This window comes from Giraffa tippelskirchi, chromosome 4 (assembly GCF_054371585.1).
Source record: "Giraffa tippelskirchi isolate mGirTip1 chromosome 4, T2T-mGirTip1v1.2.pri, whole genome shotgun sequence".
In the NCBI taxonomy this organism is placed as follows: domain Eukaryota; kingdom Metazoa; phylum Chordata; class Mammalia; order Artiodactyla; family Giraffidae; genus Giraffa; species Giraffa tippelskirchi.
The window spans coordinates 129,927,544-129,948,572 of record NC_137278.1 but is presented as its reverse complement, the minus strand read 5'-3'; the positions used below and the strand labels follow the sequence as shown (position 1 = coordinate 129,948,572).

The following is a 21,029-nucleotide window of genomic DNA, read 5'->3' as shown; positions in this document are numbered from 1 at the left end:
GACACAATGGTGAACAAACTCAAGGGGCTTCCAGTCTAGGAGGGGGTGGCGTAAATGAGCACATTACGTACATCCAGGGGGAGGCTGATCTCACCAACAGGGTGGGCAGTTTGGAAAACTTTTCTGAGACCCCTAGTCTCATGATCACTACATGGCTCTGGGAAAGTGGATGTCAGGAGATAAGGTTCTGGTCCTGACTCTGTTGTTTGCCCGTTTCTACTTCCTTCTCTGGGCCTTACTTTCTTAGTGTAAATGAGAGGTCATGTTTAGACGGTTTCTTTTTAAAAATTTCTTATTAAAATATAGTTGATTTGCAATGTCGTGCTAGTTTCAAATGTACAGCAAAATGATTCAGTTATATATATATATATATACACATATATACATACATACATATACGTATATATGTGTATATATATAGATAGATAGATAGATATAATTTGTGGCTCAATTGGTAAAGAATCCGCCTGCAATGCAGGAGACCTGGGTTTAGTCCCTGGGTTGGGGAGATCCTCTGGAGAAGGGAAAGGCTACCCACTCCAGTATTCTGACCTGGAGAATTCCATGGACTGTATAATCCATGGGGTCACAAAGAGTCTGACACAACTGAGTGACTTTCACTTTCATAATTTGTGTATATATTTTACATATATAATATTCTTTTTGATTCTTTTTCATTATAGGTTATTATAAGGTATTGAGTATAGTTCCCTGTGCTCTACAGTTGCTCCTTGTTATCAATTTTATATATAGTTGTATGTATATTTTAATCTCAAACTCCTAATTTATCCCTCCCCCCTTCCACCTTTGGTAACCATGCTTGTTTTCTATGTCTGTGAGCTTATTTCTGTTTTGTAAGTAAGTTCATTTGTATCATTTTTTTTTTAAGATTCCACATGTAAATGATATGATTTTGTCTTTGGCTTACTTCACTTAGTATGATGGTTTAATTATCTCTGGGTCCATCTGTGTTGCTGAAAATGGGATTATTTCATTCTTTTTTATGGCTGATTAGTATTCCATTGTGTTTGCAAACCACACCGTCCTTATTCCTTCATCTGTCAGTGGACACTGAGGTTGCTTCCATGTCTTAGCTATCATAAATAGTGCTGCTTGTGAACACTGGGGTGCATGTATCTTTTCAAATTAGAGTTTTCTCCAGATATATGCCCAAGAGTGTGATCTCTGGATCATATGGTTAGATGGTTTCTTAACTTCCAAGTTCTCTGTGCCCTGAGTCTATAATGAGGACAGGAATTGCTTGGCAGGATCAACTCTGTGGTGAACTAGGAGCCACAGAGGTGGGAAAATCCCAGAAGACTGATCAGGTGCGAGGGCAGAGAATCCTGTTTCGAGGACCAGAGACATTAAGGAGGGTCCAAGCACGTTGGAGTCTGGAAGCCAGTGGGTAAAAGTTTGAGGCAGCAGCACAAGGGGGAGGAAGTCCCATGCAGGACCTAGAACCTCAGGGATCCTGTTGGGGCAGCTGGGTGCCTATGTCCACGTGTGGTCTCCTGAACTGGGTATACTAACTGTGATGAGTGTCCAAAGAAGGGATTTTATGGCCTCTGATCTGACTGCCTGCTGAAGGGAGCACAGATCCACTCATATGATCACAGGGTAACAGACTCAGCTTTGTGTGGCCTTTAATGAGTTATTGGAAAAACTCTAACCAGAGGGAACCTGAGTATGTACTGTTGTGATAATTACACTCCCAGACATTGTGACCTTGCAGATCAAGTCCCTGAAACTGAGATCTTCATCTCACTGGCAATATCCCAACCAGGAAGGGTGAAAATGAACACCCGTCGAGGAAGAAGGGTCCTGTCTAGCCCTCCACATCAGCCTCCCACCGTCCTCCTACTGAATATCTCGTTACTGACTGTGTCTCCAGCTTCCCTGGGGATGTGATGGAAGCTGATCACCCACTGACACCTGGGTCCTGTCCTTCCTGCCTCCTTCTCCTCTAACACAGCTCCTCCCCACTTCTCCATCCTTATTCTCCCCGCTGGTTCCTTCTCATCCATATCTCCCTTTGCACAGGACAAACATACCAAAAACGACATATCTCAGAGGACACTATGGGGCCTTGTTCTCCTCTTCAACCTCCAGCTCTGGGTCCTTCCTGCTCACATCACCTCTCCACAACACGTGTCCAGGAAAGCCCTCTTCTGCCTCCAGATACTTTCCCATCTACCTACTACTCTCAGCCTCACCAGAGAACTGGAATTGACTGAAGTATATGGATGCTGTTGGGCTATACATAGTTTCAAATAAGACAACCCTTTTGTAGAACACTGTATAGAAGGTATAATTGTTCCTATGTTATAGATTGGACTGGTTCCAAATCGGGAAAGGAGTACATCAAAGCTGTATATTGTCACCGTGCTTATTTAACTTCTATGCAGGGTACATCATGAGAAATGCCAGGCTGGATGAAGCACAAGCTGAAATCAAGATTGCTGGGAGAAATATCAATAACCTCAGATACACAGATGACACCATCCTTAGGGCAGAAAGCGAAGAAGAACTAAAGAGCCTCTTGATGAAAGTGAAAAAGAAGAGTGAAAAAGTTGGTTTAAAACTCAACATTCAAAAACTAAGATCATGGCATCCAGCCCCATCTCTTCATGGCAAATAGATGGGGCAACAATGGAAACAGTGAGAGACTTTATTTTGGGGGCTCCAAAATCACTGCAGATGGTGACTGCAACCATGAAATTAAAGACGCTTGCTGCTTGGAAGAAAAAGCCATGACCAACCTAGACAATGTATTAAAAAGCAGAGACATTAGTTTGCCAATCAAAGTCCATTTAGTCAAAGCTATGGTTTGGATGTGAGAGTAGTCATGTATGGATGTGAGAATTGGACCATAAAGAAAGCTGAGTGCTGAAGAATTGATGCTTTTGAACTGTGTTTGGAGAAGACTCTTGAGAGTCTCTTGGACAGCAAAAAGATAAAACCAGTCAATCCTAAAGGAAATCAGTCCTGAATATTCATTGGAAGGACTGATGCTGAAGCTGAAACTCCAATACTTTGGCCACCTGATGCGAAGAACTGACTCACTAGAAAAGACCCTGATGCTGGGGAAGATTGAAGGCAGGAGCAGAAGGGGATGACAGAGAGGATGAGATGGTTGGATGGCATTACTGACTTGATGGACATGAGTTTGGGCAAGCTCCGGGAGTTGGTGATGGACAGGGAAGCCTGGTGTGCTGCGGTTCATGGGATCTCAGAGTCGGACATGACTGAGTGACTGAACTGAACTGAACTATAGATCAGAGATGCAAAGTAATTTTCCTGAAATCACACTGCTATTAGGTGGCAGATATTCCTGCAAAGTCCTCCCTCTTTCTACTAGATTAATTTACCTCCCAGTGTCTGCAGAGGAAGTTGTTTTTTTGTTTGTTTGTTTGCACTGCACAACTTGTGGGATCTTAGTTCCCCCACCAGGGATCAAACCCATCCCCCTGCAATGGAAATGCACAGTCCTAACCATAGGGGAATCCTCAGGGGAAGTTTTCTTAAGCCTTTTAACCTGATGTTCATGTCAACTTAAAAAAATACACAATGTGAGAGTTGTGAGTTAAATTTTATTTGGGGCAAAATGAGGACTGTAGCCTGGGAGACAGTACCTCAGATAGCTCTGAGAAACTGCTCCAAAGAGGAGGAGGGGAAGGACAGTATATATGTGATTTTGGTCAAGGGGGAATACATGCAATCAAGCACACATGTTTCCAGAAGGTTTCTGCTAGTCACGAGGAACATTCATCACTGTGAAGGATTTTAGTGCTTTTCTAAATATAAGGAACTACAAGAATTGGGCTCATAAATTGGCTCCTTAAAATATCTAACTACCTGAAGACCTGTTCTGTCAGTTTTCCAGAGCACAGAGTACTTCATTTCCGCTTTCCACCTTGAACTCCCCTCAGGAGTGTTGAAGGTCAGCAGCTGTAGCAGCACATGATTTATTAATGATCCTTGTAGAGATAGATGGCAAGTGCCCATGGCAAGTGCCAATTTGTAGTTGACACTATCCAAATATAAAATTACTTAATAATACTAAGCATGCCTTTTCCTACTCTATATTCTGCTCCCTCCCTGCTCCCCAGAGAGCCTGCTGTGCACTCCAGCTCCTAGGGGCCATGAGCAGCCATGAACAGCTTTAGAGTCCTGTGATTCTATTTGCGGGCAGCCAGAATCCCCCTATACTGAGCTAGAAGAGTGTGTCCAAAAGAAAGCCATCTGCAGTGACTTAGAATGGGCCTCACGAATGACTCGGAGCCAGAATCAGTCAAAGTGCGAAAGAACAGGTCTTTTGGGTCCTAGGATGGGAACAGGAGCCTGTCCTTTCTCTCTCCTTTGCCTGGGTCGTCTGGGTTGGAACGTGCTCAAGTTCCCCAGAAAGCAGCTCTTTTTCTGTTTAGTTTGTCCTAAACTGGAGAAGGGGAGTAAGCGGGCCTGATAGTCCAACTGACATTCCCCAGCAGGGGTGAGCAGCCCATTTCAGTGCAGTGGTTCATGGTGTGGGACACTACGTTTGGACTGAGTTGAGATGGTTGAGCTTCCCTGAACAGGATCACAGGATCTCCAGCTTGGTCTCCCCAACAGACTGAGCACCTCCCGGCAACAGGTAGGGCTAGTTCAGATCTTCATCAGCCCCCAGGGCTTGAACAGAACCCTTGCAAGAAGCATAGCTTTTCTCTGGTCCAGAGAAACTGACAGATGAGGGGCTGGGCAAGTCTCCTCCAGACCTCTCAACTCGAAGAAAAGGAAGAATCGGTTCCCTACCGTCAGGGTTTTATCTGCAGTTTGAGCACAATACAGGTGCACTTCAAAGGAAATAGGCGCTTCAAGAAATATTTTAAAATGTAGAAAGTCTGTGCTCAGATTCTGGGAGACTTTTTCATTTTTTAGGGAAAACCCTTCCACATATACCACCAGTTTATTAGAGAGAAACTTCCCCCTTTCCTGTTGAGATTCACCTCGTGAAAACAAGAGATTTTCTATTCAGTACTGAGCATGCTCAATGAATAGGGAAAAGCTCTGTTCTTTCTCAACCCAAATGCACAACACTGCTGACACCAGATGTATGGGTTTTCCATACCATGCAATTCTGACACTAAATGCCTTGTCTTAGCATAGACTGCACAGGTTAAGGGTTCATTCCCACAAAGCTGCCTCTTCTCCCCCATTTCAGGTATCAATTGCAAGTGGTGGGGTCCTCAGGTTGCCAACAACCTCCGTCTACTGATGATTTATTTCAAAGGATACTTTCTGAGATGTGAGTGAACAGCCATATGAAGAGATACAGAGGGTGAGGTGTGGGGGTCTCCAAGATGGGACCTTCTATTCCCATGGAGTTGAGGTGCCATCGTAGAAATGCGCTCAGCAACCCTGAAGCCCTACTAACCCTGTACTTTGGGGGTTTTATGGAGGTTACATCATTTAGGAGTATCAATTATTTGACTCACCTTCCAGCCCCACTCCCCTTTCCAGAGAATGGGGTGGGGTGGGCCTGGAAGTTCCAGGCTTCTATTCATGACTTGGTCTTTCTAGTGATCAGACCCCATCTAGGAGTCCAAGCAAAGCTGCCTCATTAGAACAAAAGATGGTGGCATCACCTGGGGAATTTCAAGGGTTTAGGAGCTCTATGTCCCCTCCTGTAACTCAGGAAATTGTAAGGGTTTTAAGAGCTCTGTGCCAGGAACTTAGAACAGAGACCAACCTACACTTCTTCAATGATTTCACTCTCAGGTTTTCCCTTTCTGCTTTGGCCACATGGGTCAGGAGCAAAAGCAAGGTCCAAGACCTCAACAACTAGCAAGCCTTTTCCCTGCATGCTGGGCCCAAACTCCACTTCCCATCTAACTGTTCTTTCAGCTCCTCATCCCAGCTCTGCCACTCACCAACTGGGGGGCTCTGGATAAGACACTTCTCTATGTTGGATATCAGTTTCCTTCTCTGTAAAGAGAGGATGTTGAATTTCAATAAGTTGAAGATTGCTTCCATCCCTATCACTTTATGATGCTTTTGTAATTTCTCTGCTACAACACAATGTACATATCACATATTTAGTGTTTGTTTTACGGTACATAAATACCATACAAATGATGGTCACAGAAAGAATGGGTCTCTATGTTTAATCCACAAGCATTTGCTGCAGCTAAACCGAGCTGATGCTGAGCTGAGAGATATGGAAATAATGTATAGAGTAACAAAATCTGAGATGCTGGTATTGATGTGGGACTTAAGTGTCTTAGGGAGGGTGGTGTGAGGGCCAGGACAAGAAGTAATGACATGGAGCTCTGCTTGCCTGGCTCCCTTGTTTTTGTGGCCCAGCAGTCACAGGGCCCCAGCATTATTCCCCTTCCTTATTATATCCCTTCCTTGCTCCTACTAGTTCTGGGATGACTTTCCAAGGTCTTTCTTTCCTGGTAGAGCCCTTCCAGATGGCCGCCAGAGTCTGAAAACCACGGCACCCAAATTCCACAGCTGTGTCTGCCCTGCTCCTTGGACTAGGATGTTTGGAGTGGAGAAATTTGCCAAACTGCCTTCGGGCTGGCCCGCTGATCTGGGGAGGAGAACAGAGTCCGGGCTGCCTCTTCTGGCCTGAGTTTCCCAAGGTTACTCTGTGTGTTCATGCACAGGCTGCACTAAAAGGTGCCCAGGTCAAAGAGGGAATGGGCGCCAGAACCTAACGCTCACTCCCCACACTCTGTCCCCCAACATGGTTGCATTTGGGTGGGGGAAGGAGAACTTTTGTCAAATTTGCACAAAAGCACCCTATGGGCTACTGGCAGCTCTGGGTTTCCTTAAGCTCCTGCCATTTCATCTGTCACTGCCTTTGTCCGTCATCCCCACATGTCTTAGAGCTCCTCACCTCTTCTATACACTGAAATGTGACTCTGGGACCTTCAGCTCTGCCCTTGGGTGTTTCTTCTTGAACTCCTGTTTCCATCCTCATTACTGCCTTAGCTGGCTTCTCAGACTGCAAACTGATTCTGTCACTACTTCATTGATTACCTGAGCTGAGAATCAATATATCTGGGGAAAGCCAGACTTCAGTGAAAGCAAAGTACCAGAAGCATTAGCAGAAAGTACAATATAGGGAGTATGTTCCTATAAGAAAGGGCTTCCTAAGAAGATAAGGAAAGGGGCTGGCTAGGGAGAGGCTAAGGAAGACATGAATCTGGGATCAGGAGGGCTAAGCTGATGAACATTCGAGAGTAGGAAAGTGCTGGGTTCAGAAGGGGCTCCAGGGGCAGAGCTAGTGATTTCTACTGCCCTCCTAGCACACACAGCCTGCATCAGGAGCATGGGGGGCCTTATCTGCATCAGGCTGCAGATAAGGGCACAGCGTGGCAGTGGGTTAACATAAATGAAGTGTCTATCATAGTAGCTGCCATATAAGTGATAAACATGAACACAAAATTGGTATTCTCTGACTGCCCTTAATCTCAGAAGACAGCCTAGCTTTTAGCAAATCTCCAGGCTCAGACAAGCCACAGGAGAATCCCCAAGATCTGCAGCAGCAATTCCAAAGAGCTGACCATGTGGTAGGAACTTTCTTACTCACATCTTTATCTTTTTATTTTTACATCTTTATTATATTTATTCCATGGTCCCTTTTCCGTGCCTACCTTTGAAATTGATCATCTCAGAATAATCCTTTACATGGCAAAGTCCAAAAACTGTCTTTATAGGCCTAAAAACTCTAAACTTCTTGAAGACAGAGACGAGGTCTATTGTGTTCATTTTTGCATCCTCAGTGAGGAACTGTACCTAGCACATGGTAGATCCTTGGTAACTCTTTGTTAAATGAACATTCAGTCCAATTCTGAGGCAGAATTAGTCTGTAAGTATATGCTAATTAGGTACAATTGTGTTTAAGGAGAAGTCAGATCAATACCAAATAGTTTAATTACAGAACAACCTCAGTTGTGTCCATGCTGAAGGCATGATTTTGATGTCTGTGTAGAAAGTTAACTCAGCAGGCCTGGGTTGCTCAAACCCTGCACATTTCAAAGAAAGGCCCCTTCTGAACTGGCCCTTGACTTGGCTCCTAGGAAATAACCTTTGAGCCCTTGGAATATCCTGCTTGACAAAAAAACAAATTTTTTTTCAGTACCTGAGACCTTGGGCCACACTGTACCAGTTTGACCAGATACTTAATGCCAACAATGTAACTTTTGGCTAATACTTGTTTTTGCATGTTGAAGGCCTTGAAACCACGTGTATCAGTTTGACCTCTAGGAGGCAGAGAGCTAAAGACTGGGCAGTTAAGGTCAGCCACTGGGCACTGCATGCCTACCTTACTGGCCCCCAATAAAACCCCTAGAAGCAAGGCTTGGATATGCTCCTGACTTGGCAGTACTTTGCATGTGTTGTCACACACAGTTTCTCATCCTCATGTAACTCCAGTGGGAGGGGACACCTGAAGATTGAGCCCAGTTTCTCCTGGACTTAAACTCAGATTCTTTTCCCCTTTGCTGACCTTAATCTGTATCCTTTTGGAGTAATAAACCATAACTGTAAGTATGAGAGCTTTTCTGAGTCCTCTGGTTCCTTCCAGTGAATCATTGAGCCTGAGGGTGGCCTTGGGGACTCCCAACATAATGTCTGTGATGAAAGAAGATTCAGTTCAGTTCAGTCGCTCAGTCGTGTCCGACTCTTTGCGACCCCATGAATTGCAGCACGCCAGGCCTCTCTGTCCATCACCAACTCCTGGAGATTAGAAGTGGAATAATCTTTGTCTTCAGCTGCACTGATGCCTCTCCACAGAAATGCTTCATTCATTCATGCAACAAATATTCCCTGAACACCTGCAGTTGTAGATGCTGCCTTCCAGGCACTGGAGTACCCCGGTCAGGGAGACACAGATCTTTGCCCTCATGAAGCTTATTAGTTCTAATGAGAACAGGGGAGAGACTAGAAGCAACAGGCAAAACAAATAAGGTAATCAGTGCTATTGTTTTATACCTGCTTGAGAAAGTCAAGCAGATATAAGGGACAGAGTGCTGGGTGGGGTGGTGAAAGTGGAAAAGTGTTGGTCGCTCAGTCGTGTCTGCTTCTGTGCGACCCCATGGACTATAGCCTGGCAGGCTCCTCTGTCCATGGGATTCTCCAAGAAAAAATACTGGAGTGGGTTGCCATGCCCTTTTTAAGGGAATCTTCCCAACCCAGGAACTGAACCCCGGTCTCCTGCATTGCAGGCAGATTCTTTACCATCTGAGCCACTGAGGGAGTCAGCCACCTATGAAAATTCTATGGAGAACCCCACCTTGCCCCTGGATGCTCAGCAGTGGTTCTCATTCTTTAATGAGCAGCAGTCACATAGGGAACTTGTGAAAAAACAGATTCCCTGATTTCTTCATTGTATGTGGAGGGAAAGGAGGGTTAATGTTTTTACATGCACTTCCTGTTTGATGCTAGAGGTCTATGAACCACAGGGGGAGACTCCATAGTAAGCTGCCTGAATGGTGATTGGACTCAGCCCTGCCCTCAAAGAACTTATTCTTCAACGAAACAGAGGATCATTAGGATAAAATGTAGGTGTCTTGGAGCATTCTCTGCCATCCATACACACACGGGGCTTTTTTCTTTTTTTAAAAATTATTTTTGTTTACGCTGGGTTTCTGCTGCTGTGTGTGGGCATTCTCTAGTTGTAACGAGCAGGTGCTACTCTCTAGTTGCAGTGCTCAGGCTTCTTTTGAGATGGCTTCTTATGTTGCAAAGCATGGGCTCCAAGCACGCGGGCTTCAGTAGTTGCAGCGAGTGGGTTCAGTAGCTGCCGTTTGCAGGTTCTAGAGTGCTAGGTCAGTAGTTGTGGGATCTTCCCGGACTGGGAATCGAACCCATGTACCCTGCATTGGCAGGCAGATTCCTGTCAACTGTACCACCAGAAAAGTCCAACAGGGGGTTTCTGAAGTGACAATTGCTGGGAGTAGAGAACTCTGGCGGGATAAGTTTCGAGGAGCTGGGCAAGGAGGGATTTGGAGATGGTGAAGAGAACCCTGCAATGAAAATCTACGGTCCTGAGAGCAAAAAAAGCAGTGCTGAGATTCTGGGAAATGCCTCCTAAGGAAGGGTTTGAAACCTTCATTGGTTTCCCAGAGGTTCTCCCTGAGGGGGGGACAAAGTCCTCAGTCATGGGGAGCCTGATAAACAGAAGGGGCCTTGCAGAGAGTAGCAGATGCTGGGAGTGCTGCCACTGGCCCCCTCAGATCCCCCTCACCAGCTCCCTGTCCACCCCTGGCTGCTTGTGTTCACTCCTAAGGGTTCCTGCCAACAAGGAAGAGTCTGCAGAGTGTAACACAAGTGTTCCAGATACTACCTCACCTAGAGGCACCAAGAAGCTGGAAGTGCCTGTGAGTTTACTATGTCCCCTGGGGCAGTGGAAACCAGTGACTGATGGGTGTGGGAATAGCAAGGAACAGTCCCTTTGCCCCAAGATAGCTAGCAGTTATACTCCTGAGCTCGCCACAAGATCAGACTGAGGTTGGGACTTCAGCTGAAGTCAGACACTAGCTTCTCCTTCCCTATTCTGCTTTCCACAGCTCCTTACAGAAGTGGGAATGTTTCCTTAGTAAACCACTTGACCTAAGACAGCAGAAAGTTCAAGCACCAAAGCAATCTTCAATTCTTTATAGAGAAGGGACAACATAACGGGTGGTGTGGAAAGCTGAACCTCTTTCCATGGCAACCTAGAGAAGCATTCCTCTCACCTTGCCCAGCCTGGACCACTGAAATCTGCCTGGCTTGACTTCTCTAGAAAGGACATCATCAGTACCCAAGGAGAGGTGGTACCAGACTTCTGACTGCCCTAACCTACAGGAAACTGATAGAAAATGCAAACTCAGTGTATCAATTTCAGGCGAAGCCAAAGGTGTAAATATGGAGCACACACTTGAGTCTGATAACTCCAAAACAAGTATAGTGAGGACTCACTATTTTTAGCAAGCCTGGGAAACTGTCCAGACAGTTCAGGGAGTGCTGAGACCAACCTGAGAGACTTGACTAAAAGATAGGACTTTCTAGCCCATCTTGGCACCCCACTCCAGTACTCTTGCCTGGAAAATCCCATAGACGGAGGAGCCTGGTGGGCTGCAGTCCATGGGGTCGCGAAGAGTCGGACACGAGTAAGCGACTTCACTTTCACTTTTCACTTTCATGCATTGGAGAAGGAAATGGCAACTCACTCCAGTGTTCTTGGCTGGAGAATCCCAGGGACAGGGGAGCCTGGTGGGCTGCTGTCTATGGGGTCACAGAGAGTCAGAAATGACTGAAGTGACTTAGCAGCAGCAGCAGCAGTAGCAGCTCATCTTTGTTCAGCCTGCCCTCTGCTGGAAAGACAAATGAACAGCAGCTAGTCCTGGGGACTAGAGCCAATGGAGAAAGGACTCCAGAATCCTATTCAAATCCTAGTCAGCTTTTGGAGTCCAATTTAAATGTCACCTCCTCCATGAAGCCTTCCCAGATTCCTGCAGCTAGAAGCAAATCTTTTCACTGAGTTCTCATAGACCTTCATTTACACTTCCCTAAATGGTGCTATCTACCTATGTCATGGTTATGCAGTAGATAATGTTAGTTATCTCCCAGACTAAATTGTGAGATCCCAGGAGAAAAGAATTTCCTCTTTCTTTCTTTTTTTTTTTATAAATTTATTTATTTTAGTTGGGGGCTAATTACTTTACAATATTGTAGTGGTTTTTGCCATACATTGACATGAATCAGCCATGGGTTTACATGTGTTCCCCATCCTGAACCCCCCTCCCACCTCCCTCCCCATCCCATCCCTCTGGGTCATCCCATTGCCCCAGCCCTGAGCATTTGTCTCATGCATCGAACCTGGAATGGTGTTCTGTTTCACATATGATAATATACATGTTTCAATGCTATTCTCTCAGAATGTCCCACCCTCACCTTCTCCCTCATAGTCCATAATACTGTTCTATGCATCTGTGTCTCTTATTCTGTCTCGCATATAGGGTTATTGTTACCGTCTTTCAAATTCCATGTATATGCATTAGTACACTGTATTGGTGTTTTTCTTTCTGGCTTACTTCACTCTGTATAGTGGGCTCCAGTTTCATCCATCTCAATAGAACTGATTCAAATGTATTCTTTTTAATGGCTGAGTAATATTCCATCGTGTATATGTACCACAGCTTCCTTATCCATTCGTCTGCTGATGGACATCTAGGTTGCTTCCATGTCCTGGCTATTGTAAACAGTGCTGCGATGAACATTGGGTTACACACGTCTCTTTCAATTCTGGTTTCCTCGGTGTGTATGCCCAGCAGTGGGATTGCTGGGTCATATGGCAGTTCTATTCCCAGTTTTTTAAGGAATCTCCACACTGTTCTCCATAGTGGCTGTACTAGTTTGCATTCCCACCAACAGTGTAAGAGGGTTCCCTTTTCTCCACACCCTCTCCAGCATTTATTGCTTGTAGACTTTTGGATAGCAGCCATTCTGACTGGTGTGAAATGGTACCTCATTGTGGTTTTGGTTTGCATTTCTCTAATAATGAGTGATGTTGAGCATCTTTTCATGGGTTTGTTAGCCAGAATTTCCTCTTTCTTGAGAGACTAGACTGCCAGAGAAGTCCCTTAATTGAGTCTTTTTGAAGATCCATCTGAATTAAAAGAATTCCCTATAATGATGTAAATTTAGAACTTAGTTTTAGGAGGAATTTCTAGTCAGGTACAAAATCCTTTGGGGATTTATTTCAAGAGTCAGACACAACTTAGTGACTCAACAATAACAACAACAAAATGTACCTATACACATATAATAATCGATTTTTTACTTTGAAATAATTTTAGACTTTATAGAAACATTGTAAAGATAAAATATAGAGAGTTCCCATATACCCCCACCCAGTTTCCCCTAACTTTAGCATCTTACAATACAATAGTACTTTGTTAAAACTTTGTAAAAATGGTACTTTGTGAAAAGAAATGGACATTGGTATATTATTTTTTAAAAAATTTTATTGAATTTGTTACAGTGTTGCTTCAACTTTCTGTCTTGGTTTTTTGGCCATGAGGCATATGGGATCTTAGCTTCCCCACCAGAAATCAAACCCACAACCTCTGCATTGGAAGGCAAAGTCTTAACCACTGGACCTCCAGGGAAGTCCCAGTATATTATTTTTAACTAAGTTCTAGGCTCTATGTGGATTCCAGCTATTTTTACAGTGTTTAGTTCCAGGATCCAAACCAGGACACCGTCTTGCACTTAGTTACCATGTCTCCTTAACCATCTCTGGTCTGTGATAGTTTCTCTTTCCTTGTTTGTCATGACCTTGGCTATTTTGAGGAGTATTGGTATAAGATATTTTACAGAATGTCCCCGAATCCACAAACCAGCCAAAGGTAGGATATTTCTGGTGTTTTTCTCATGGTCAGAGTGGGGTTATGAGCTTTTAGGAAGAGCCTGAAGAGATGAAGGGCCTCCTATCACATCCTGTTAGGGTAAAAGATATTGACCTGACTCATCACTAGTGATGTTAACCTTGATCACTTGGTTAAGGTAGTGTTTGCCAGGTTTCTCCACTGTAAAATGACTGTTTCCCTCCTTTCCATTCTGTATTCGCTAGGTTCAGCCCGCAAGAGGCAAGAATTAAGCTCCACCTACTAAGGGTGTAGTGTCTACTTATATTATTTGGAATTCTTCTGTAAGGGACATTTGCCTTTTGTCCCCTATCCATATAAGGGTTTCCCTGTGGCTCAGCTGTAAAGAATCTGCCTGCAATGCAGGAGATGAAGTTTTGATCACTGAGTGGGGAAGGTCCCCTGGAGAAGGAAATGGCAATCCACTCCAGTATTCTTGCCCGGGGAATCCCATGGACAGAGAAGCCTGGTGGGCTATAGTCCTTGGAGTTGCAAAAGAGTCAGACATGACTTAGCGACTAAACAACAAGAATCCATATGCTGAATCATTAATTTATGCAAAGATGTCATGCATATTCTATGCTTTGGGTTATAATCCATACCACACTACTAATTTCTTCACCCAAATTGTCCCAGCTTTAGCCACTGGGTGTTCTTTCAAGCTAGTTCCTCGGTCTGACATCTTTTTGATTTTTGAGCACTTCCTTGCTCTCCGGCACCACAAGTTGCTGATCTTTATATTCTTAAAGTTCTGCTGCTCTAAGTGTATCACTTTGTTATTGTGTTTTTCCTTGCAAAAATGTGCATATTTATACTACTGTGTTAGACACCAACTGGAGGGTGAGAGTGGGTGGAGAATCCTGCTGTCCCCCAGTACCTAGTCTCCTCTTCTTCCAAAATTAGAGAGGTGCTAGCCTTCTTAAAGCCAGGTGCGTCTCTTGCCTGAGATCTGGCCAAGGGTTTTGAAGTGAAACACGAAGGTGATGCAGAGCACTCCTCAGCTCTTGCTCTTACAAAGAGGGAGCATGAATGAGCTGGGTCCCTGCTCCTCCCTCCCGCTGGCTGACATATGGTGAGATCCATAGCCGTCCTTTCCCATTAGCTGCAGCAGCAAGAGCCCAGACCCCATGTTGGGAAATAGTTTTCTGGCAGCTGAACAGAGGGAGTCCCCAAGCCTGTTCTCTACCCCCAGAAGTCTTCATAACTCCAAACTGGCAAGACTTACAGACAACCACCAGCAAGCAGAACGCACACTGAAACAGCACAGGGTTGAGCAGCTTGCTAAAACCAGGTCTCTGGCAAACATGCTCCAGAGGAGATGCAGGAGCTGCCTTGCCACAGCCCACCTCCTGCTAAACTAAGCAGGAAGGAGAGACAGCCTTGCCTTCTGTGGATGCAGCGTAGTGAGAGAAGATGGCACGCTGAGGTGGAAAAATCTTCAAACACCGGAAGAAAGAGATCTCACTCAGCTTAGGATTTCCCTGGTGGCTCAGTGGTAAAGAATCCGCCTGCCAATGCAGGAAACACGGGTTCAATCCCTGGTCTGGGAAGATTCTACATGCTGCGAAGCAACTGAGCCCATACGCCACAACTATTGAACCTGTGCTCTCAAGCCCAGGAACCACAACTACTGAGCCCATGTGCTGCAACTACTGAAGCCTGAGCACCCTACAGCCTGTGCTCTGCAACAAGAGAAGCCACTGCAACGAGAAGCCTGTGCACCACACTTACAGTGTAGCCCCCACTCGCTGCAACTAAAGAAAAGCCCGCATGCAGCAATGAAAACCCAGCACAGCCAAAAATAAATAAGTTAAACAGAAAGAATCTGCCTTCCAATGCAAGGGACTTAGTTTCCATTCCTGGTTGGGGAACTAAGATCCCACATGCCATGGGGCAACTAAACTCATGCACCACAACTACTGAGCCCGCAGACAATAGAGAGAGGTCCTCGCACCACAATTGGAGAAACCCAAAGGCTGCAACAAAAAGATCCTGCATGCCACAACTAAGATCCAGCCCAGCCAAATAAATAATTAAAAATAAAGGAGTCAATGTTTGCTGTTGTCTCTGGGCCACAAGAAACACATCCATCCCAGACAGGGTAAGATGGATCATTTTCACCTCCTGGAAAACATCAGAAGGAAATCTCAGAACAATAGCAAACTGAAGGAGCAAAACTGTCAGAGAACTTCAGGAAGGATGGGTGCAGGCCTGTGCCACCCAGCTGTCACTTGAGGGTTTGCAGAGCTCAGGGAACCAGTGGCAGCATAGAGGCTCTGGAAACTGCCCAGGGAACTAGCAGTTGGGTAATGCCCATATCATAGAGGACCCACGGTAACAATAGAAGGGAGTGACATCATCAAATCTCAAAGTTGAGAGGAATCCCAGAGGTCCCACCAGATGCATGAATAACTCCTACTTTCTAGAACAGTGGTCACCAACATTTGCTTCCACACCACAATGGAGAGTGGTTCACTATCTCTTGTGGTGAAAAAGTCAAAGTGTTAGTCACTCAGTTGGGTCCAACTCTTTGTGACCCCATGAACTAGCCCACCAGGCTCCTATGTCCTTGGAATTTTCTAGCTAAGAATACTGGAGTGGGTAGCCGTTCCCTTCTCCAGGGGATCTTCCCCACCCAGGGATTGAACCCGGGTCTCCTGTGTTGCAGGCAAATTGTTTACCATCTGAGCCACCAGGGAACCCCATCTCTTGTGGTAGTTCATCTCATTTATGTACGTCTCTGATTGTTAGTTCTCACTTAAATTGAGGAAAATCTGCTTCCCTGAAATGTCCACCTCCTGGTTCTAGTTCTGCTTTCTGGTGGCACACAAACAAGCCTCCTAATACATACTAGTCTTCTAGACATTTGGAATCAGTTCCCCATCTCCTCTGAGGCTTTTCATTGCCAGGACAAACAGCTCTAACTCCTTCTATTGTGTCTTGGTGATCTGAACTCTCTCCACCACCCTCACAATTCTTCTCTTGACGTTTTCTTTCTAGAAATAAAACAAAATAACCCAGATACCCCACAGACAGAAAAACAAAAACAAGTTTTAGTTCCCTTGTGTTCCCTATCCACACTTCAGCTCTGTTCTGACCCTTTTTTATATATTTGGTCTCATAGCACTTGGAGTATGCTACTATTTTCAGATCATGTGGTGGATTAAAATGGCCACAAGTTCTTTGCTGCTCTTCCTACCAAGAGATGGAGTCTAATTCTCTACCCCTTGAATCTGGGCTGGCCTTTTGATTGGCTTTGGCCAATAGAACATAGCAGAGGTTATGTATGACTTCCAAGCAAGTCTCAAGAGACCTAGCAGCTCCTATTTTGGTCCTCTTGAGATTTTGGCCTGAAACCACTATGCTGAGAAGTCTCGGATATGAGAGCCAGTGGAGAGAGAGGCCCATTTCTTTCAAACATTCCAGCCATTGCACCCAAGGCCCCAGACACACAAGTGAGGTCATTCTGTTCCATTAAGTCCAGGATGCAGCTGCATGAGTGGGGTCAGGCGAGACCAACATAAGAACTGCCCTTTCAACTCACAGAATGGGTAAATAATTAATTGTTGATGTTTTGAAAGTGTTAGTTGCTCTGTTGTGTCCAACCCTTTACAACCCCATGGACTTTAGCCCTCCAGTCTCCTCTGTCTATGGGGATTTCCAATGTTTTAAGCTACTAAATTTTGAGAGGTTTATTATGCAGCAATAGATAACTGATATGTTTACAGAAGAAATCATTGAGTGCTTTTACTTTCCACTTACCCAAAGGGTCGTCCCCTTTGCAATAGTGAAATATTTACCTACCAACCTTCTCCCCCTGCCCTGGGAGGAGAAAGTCCAGCTATCTTGTTGTGCCAATCAGCTATATCACTGCTAAGAATGCATGCCCAGCATGGGAATAAGCTGCTCAAGCCAGGAAACTAGACCTCTATTTCAAGTGACGATTGTCATAGAAAAACAGGATGTCTGAAACTGACACCCGGAATAATGTGTTCTTCAGTGGCTGGTGTCTTACTGCCTGATCCTAGGAGGAAGTTACAAGCCAAAGGGAAACACAATGGCCGATGAAAGAGGCCAGGTGGTGGACTGTCTATGGAGGCAACAGAGGAACAAAATACTAACATCCATTGCCAAGAAGTTCTTTCTGTTTTCAATATCTTTTCTTGGGTCTTTGGATTTCTAGGTGCGTGCACATGTGCTTAGTTTTTTCAGTCGTGTCCGACTCTGTGACGCGGTGGACAGTAGCCCACCAGGCTCCTCTGTCCATGGGATTCTCCAGGCAAGAATATTGGAGTGGGTAGCCATTCCCTTCTCCAGGGGATCTTTCTGACCCAGGGATGGAACCTGTGGATTTCCAGGTAGTAAGACATTAACAGAACTACAGAAATCAATTCATTCCAACAAACCATTGTGAGCATCCATTAAGTGCCACACCCTGGGCACGGGAAGCAACAACAACAACAAAAAAATACAATTTTTGGCCTCCAGGAGGTCAGTTCAGAGTGGTTCAAATCCAGAAGCCCTGGTTGCAAGTAGCAAGGTGTGTATATATGTCAAGGAATCTGCTGCAGCTATGATGTTTCAGCTCTGGAATGAGCAATTTCTCCATGAAGTGCTGATATACTAGTGGCCAATAATCACATAAAAAAGATGCTCCAGAACATTTATCATCAGGAAATTCATATTAAAACCGCAATGATATACCATTACACTCACTAGAATGGCTAAAATTAAGAGAAGGACAATAACATCATTGACAAAGATGTGGATGACTAAAATGCTCATATATTGCTATTGGAACCGCTTTGGGGGAAATTGGCAGTTTTTAAAATAAATCTGTATTATAAAGTTTTATATTTACCATGTGACCTAGAAACTTTACTTGCATGTATTAGCCTAAGAGAAATGAGAATCTGCATCCACACAAAGGCTTGTGTATGAATTTTCATAGTCACTTTATTCATAATAGTAAAAAACCTGGAAACAATGCAGATGTCCATCACTGGATGACTGGATCAAGAAACTGTGGTATACCCATATAGTGGGCCACTATTCTGTAATAAATAGAAATGAACTATGATACACATGACAACACAGACTAATCTCAAAAAACCTTGAATCAAAGAAGCCAGACACAAGGAATATACACAGACAGAAAGGAATATTCCAGTATTTTGCAGTTGTAACTTAACCCATAATGCTGTAATAAATAACCCTGTGCCTATGTAGTTTTGTATTGTTCAAGATGTCTTTTGAGCTTAAATTCTTAGAAATGGGATTTCTGGCTCACAAGGTACGTGATAGGTATTACCAACTTCCTCTCCACAGGGCTGTACTCATTTGTATTATTACCTGCAATATATGAGAGTCCCTGTATCATCACCACCTTGCCAACCATATATGTTGCTACACTTTTGAATTTTCGCTAATTTGATGGGTACAGAATGGCTTTTCACTGTAGTTTCAATTTGTATGTCTCTTACAGTGAGTGAATTTGAACTTCTTTCCATGTAAAAGTATGCGGTGCAGACTTTTGCCCTCTACCCTATAAAATCTTTCATTTGTAGGCCCCCCTTCTTGTCTGATCAAGTCTTAGCATCTTATTTCAAGTCACTGAGAGCGAATCTGATTGGCTCACCTATCTGTGATTTGGTTGCTACCCCCAGGTGCATTCAGCTCTGATCAGCTGTCTATTCATGTCCTACATGAGGGGCCTGTTGGGAATTTTAAGAAGGCAGCGAGCAGTCATTGTATGTAAGATATTGGGTGAATAGCAGTACTGAAAATGGCTGTTGGAGCCCAGATGACCCTTTCTGCTAAAGCTGATGCAGTCTGACAATTCGGTACATATTTTTCATAGAGTACCTGCTATGTGTAAATGCTGATCTAGGCACCATGAAGGAGGCAATTTTTTGTATTAAAAAGATATTATGGAGAATTTCAAGCAAAAATAAAAGTAGAGAAAATATATAATAAAACTCCATGTACCCATCACCCAGCTATAACTATCAACTCATTTGTATTTTTTTCACCTATACACCCCTCCCCCATGGCTTTATGTTATTTAATCTGTAAATATTTCAACTTGAATCTCCAAAAGATAAGAACTCCTAACAAGGGACATAACCATAATATCATTATTGGCCCTTAAAAATTAACAATAATTGCTTCATATCAAATATTCACTCAGTTCAGGTTTGCATGTTTGGTTATTTCATAGTTTGTTTAAACCAAGATCTAAATAAGGCCCACATGTTGCAAGTGATTGATGCACCTTTCGAGTTTCTTGTAATCTATAGGTTTTTCGCTTTTGTCTTTCTCTTTTTTTCCTTTCAACTTACATATTGAAGAAACCAGGTCATTTGTCCTTTAGAGATTCCCACCTATGGTATTATTTAAAATATCCCCCCCTCCTCTATATTTCTTTTAAATTCAGATTTTATTTTTCCATCTGTACCTTAAGACATGTGGGATCTTAGTTCCCTGCTAGGGATCGAACCCATGCCTCCTGCAATGGAAGTTTGAAATCTTAACTGGACTGCCAGGGAAGTCCCCAGATTATCTATTTTTGCAAGACCCTGTCAGACAGACACAAAATGTACGGTTGTTGACAGATTGGAGAGAGTGAGGAGGCTGTGTCTGGCTCACACTCTCACAGCCATTGCAGTATGTTGAGTTTCTCAGAGATGGCGCCAGGGCAAGTGAGAGCCGGGTAGCACTGGGTGACCCTGTGCATGGCTGAGGAAAAATAACTAAACGTGGGCCAAGGAGGTCCTAAGAAGCCAAGAGAAAAATGTCATCATATGCATTTTCTGTGCGAACTTGCTGGGAGGAGCCCAAGAAGAAGCACCCAGATGCTCAGTCAGCATCTCAGAGTTTTCTAAGAGGTGTGCAGAGAGGTGGAGGACCACGTTTGCTCAAGAGAAACGGACATTCATAGACAAGGCAAAGGCAGACAAGGCCCTTCATGAAGAAGAAATTAAAATTTATATCCCTCCTAAAGAGGAAACAAAAAAAAAGTTCAAAGATCCCAATGCACCCAAGAGGCCTCCTTCAGCCTTTTCCTGGTTTTGTTCTGAGTGTCATCCAAAAATCAAAGGAGAACACGCTGGCCTCTTCACTGGTGAAGCTGCAAAGAAACTGGGAGAGATGTGGACTAACACTGTGAGAAGAGGACTGCTCAGCTGGAGGAAAAGTACGGAAAGAGTCTTGCTGCATGCCAGGCTAAAGGGAAACCTAATGCAGCAACAGTGAGCACATATACTAAAACTGAAACAATACAGAAGGTTAGCATGGCCCTGCACAAGGATGACATGCAAGTTCATGAAGCTCCCATATTTTTATAGATCATAAGATAAAGTCAAGCATTTATCTGCTGATACTTTTTAAGTTGACCTGTCTTTATACTTAGAAATATCTCTTAATAGTAGGCTGCCCTGGTGGCTCAGAGTCGGGATTTGCAAAGAATCAGACATGATTGAGTGACTATCGCGATGCAGCAACCAAAGGAGTCGTCAAGGCTGAAAAAAGCGAGAATAAGAAGGAATATGAGGAGAGCCCGCGAGCCGCAACTACTGAGTCCCCTGAGCCTAGAGCCCTGCAACAAGAGAAGCTACCATAATGAGAAGT

At 44.3% G+C, this 21,029-nt stretch overlaps 1 protein-coding gene and 2 pseudogenes across 10 annotated transcripts in view; all 3 read left to right on the top strand.

The window, feature by feature from the left end:
- SLC4A8 (solute carrier family 4 member 8) overlaps nucleotides 1-21,029 on the top strand; it is a 200,260-nt gene that overhangs the window by 89,970 nt on the left and 89,261 nt on the right. For 2 of the 10 annotated variants that reach the window (XR_014082639.1, XR_014082648.1), the window contains exon 27: nucleotides 2,409-3,578. The exons of 5 other annotated variants lie outside the window; for them this stretch is intronic. Coding sequence is in view for 1 of the 5 variants with exons in the window: in XM_081592342.1 (XP_081448468.1) it covers nucleotides 5,201-5,254 (54 nt within the window). In the remaining 4 variants the exon portion in view is untranslated. Of the gene's footprint in view, nucleotides 1-2,408; nucleotides 3,579-5,200; nucleotides 5,285-6,403; nucleotides 8,542-21,029 lie in introns of those variants that run through there. 3 more of the 10 variants (XR_014082645.1, XR_014082650.1, XM_081592342.1) reach the window with 2 other exon arrangements.
- LOC145544550 (high mobility group protein B1 pseudogene) lies at nucleotides 20,153-21,021 on the top strand (annotated as a pseudogene).
- Nucleotides 20,651-20,743, top strand: LOC145504056 (U6 spliceosomal RNA; annotated as a pseudogene).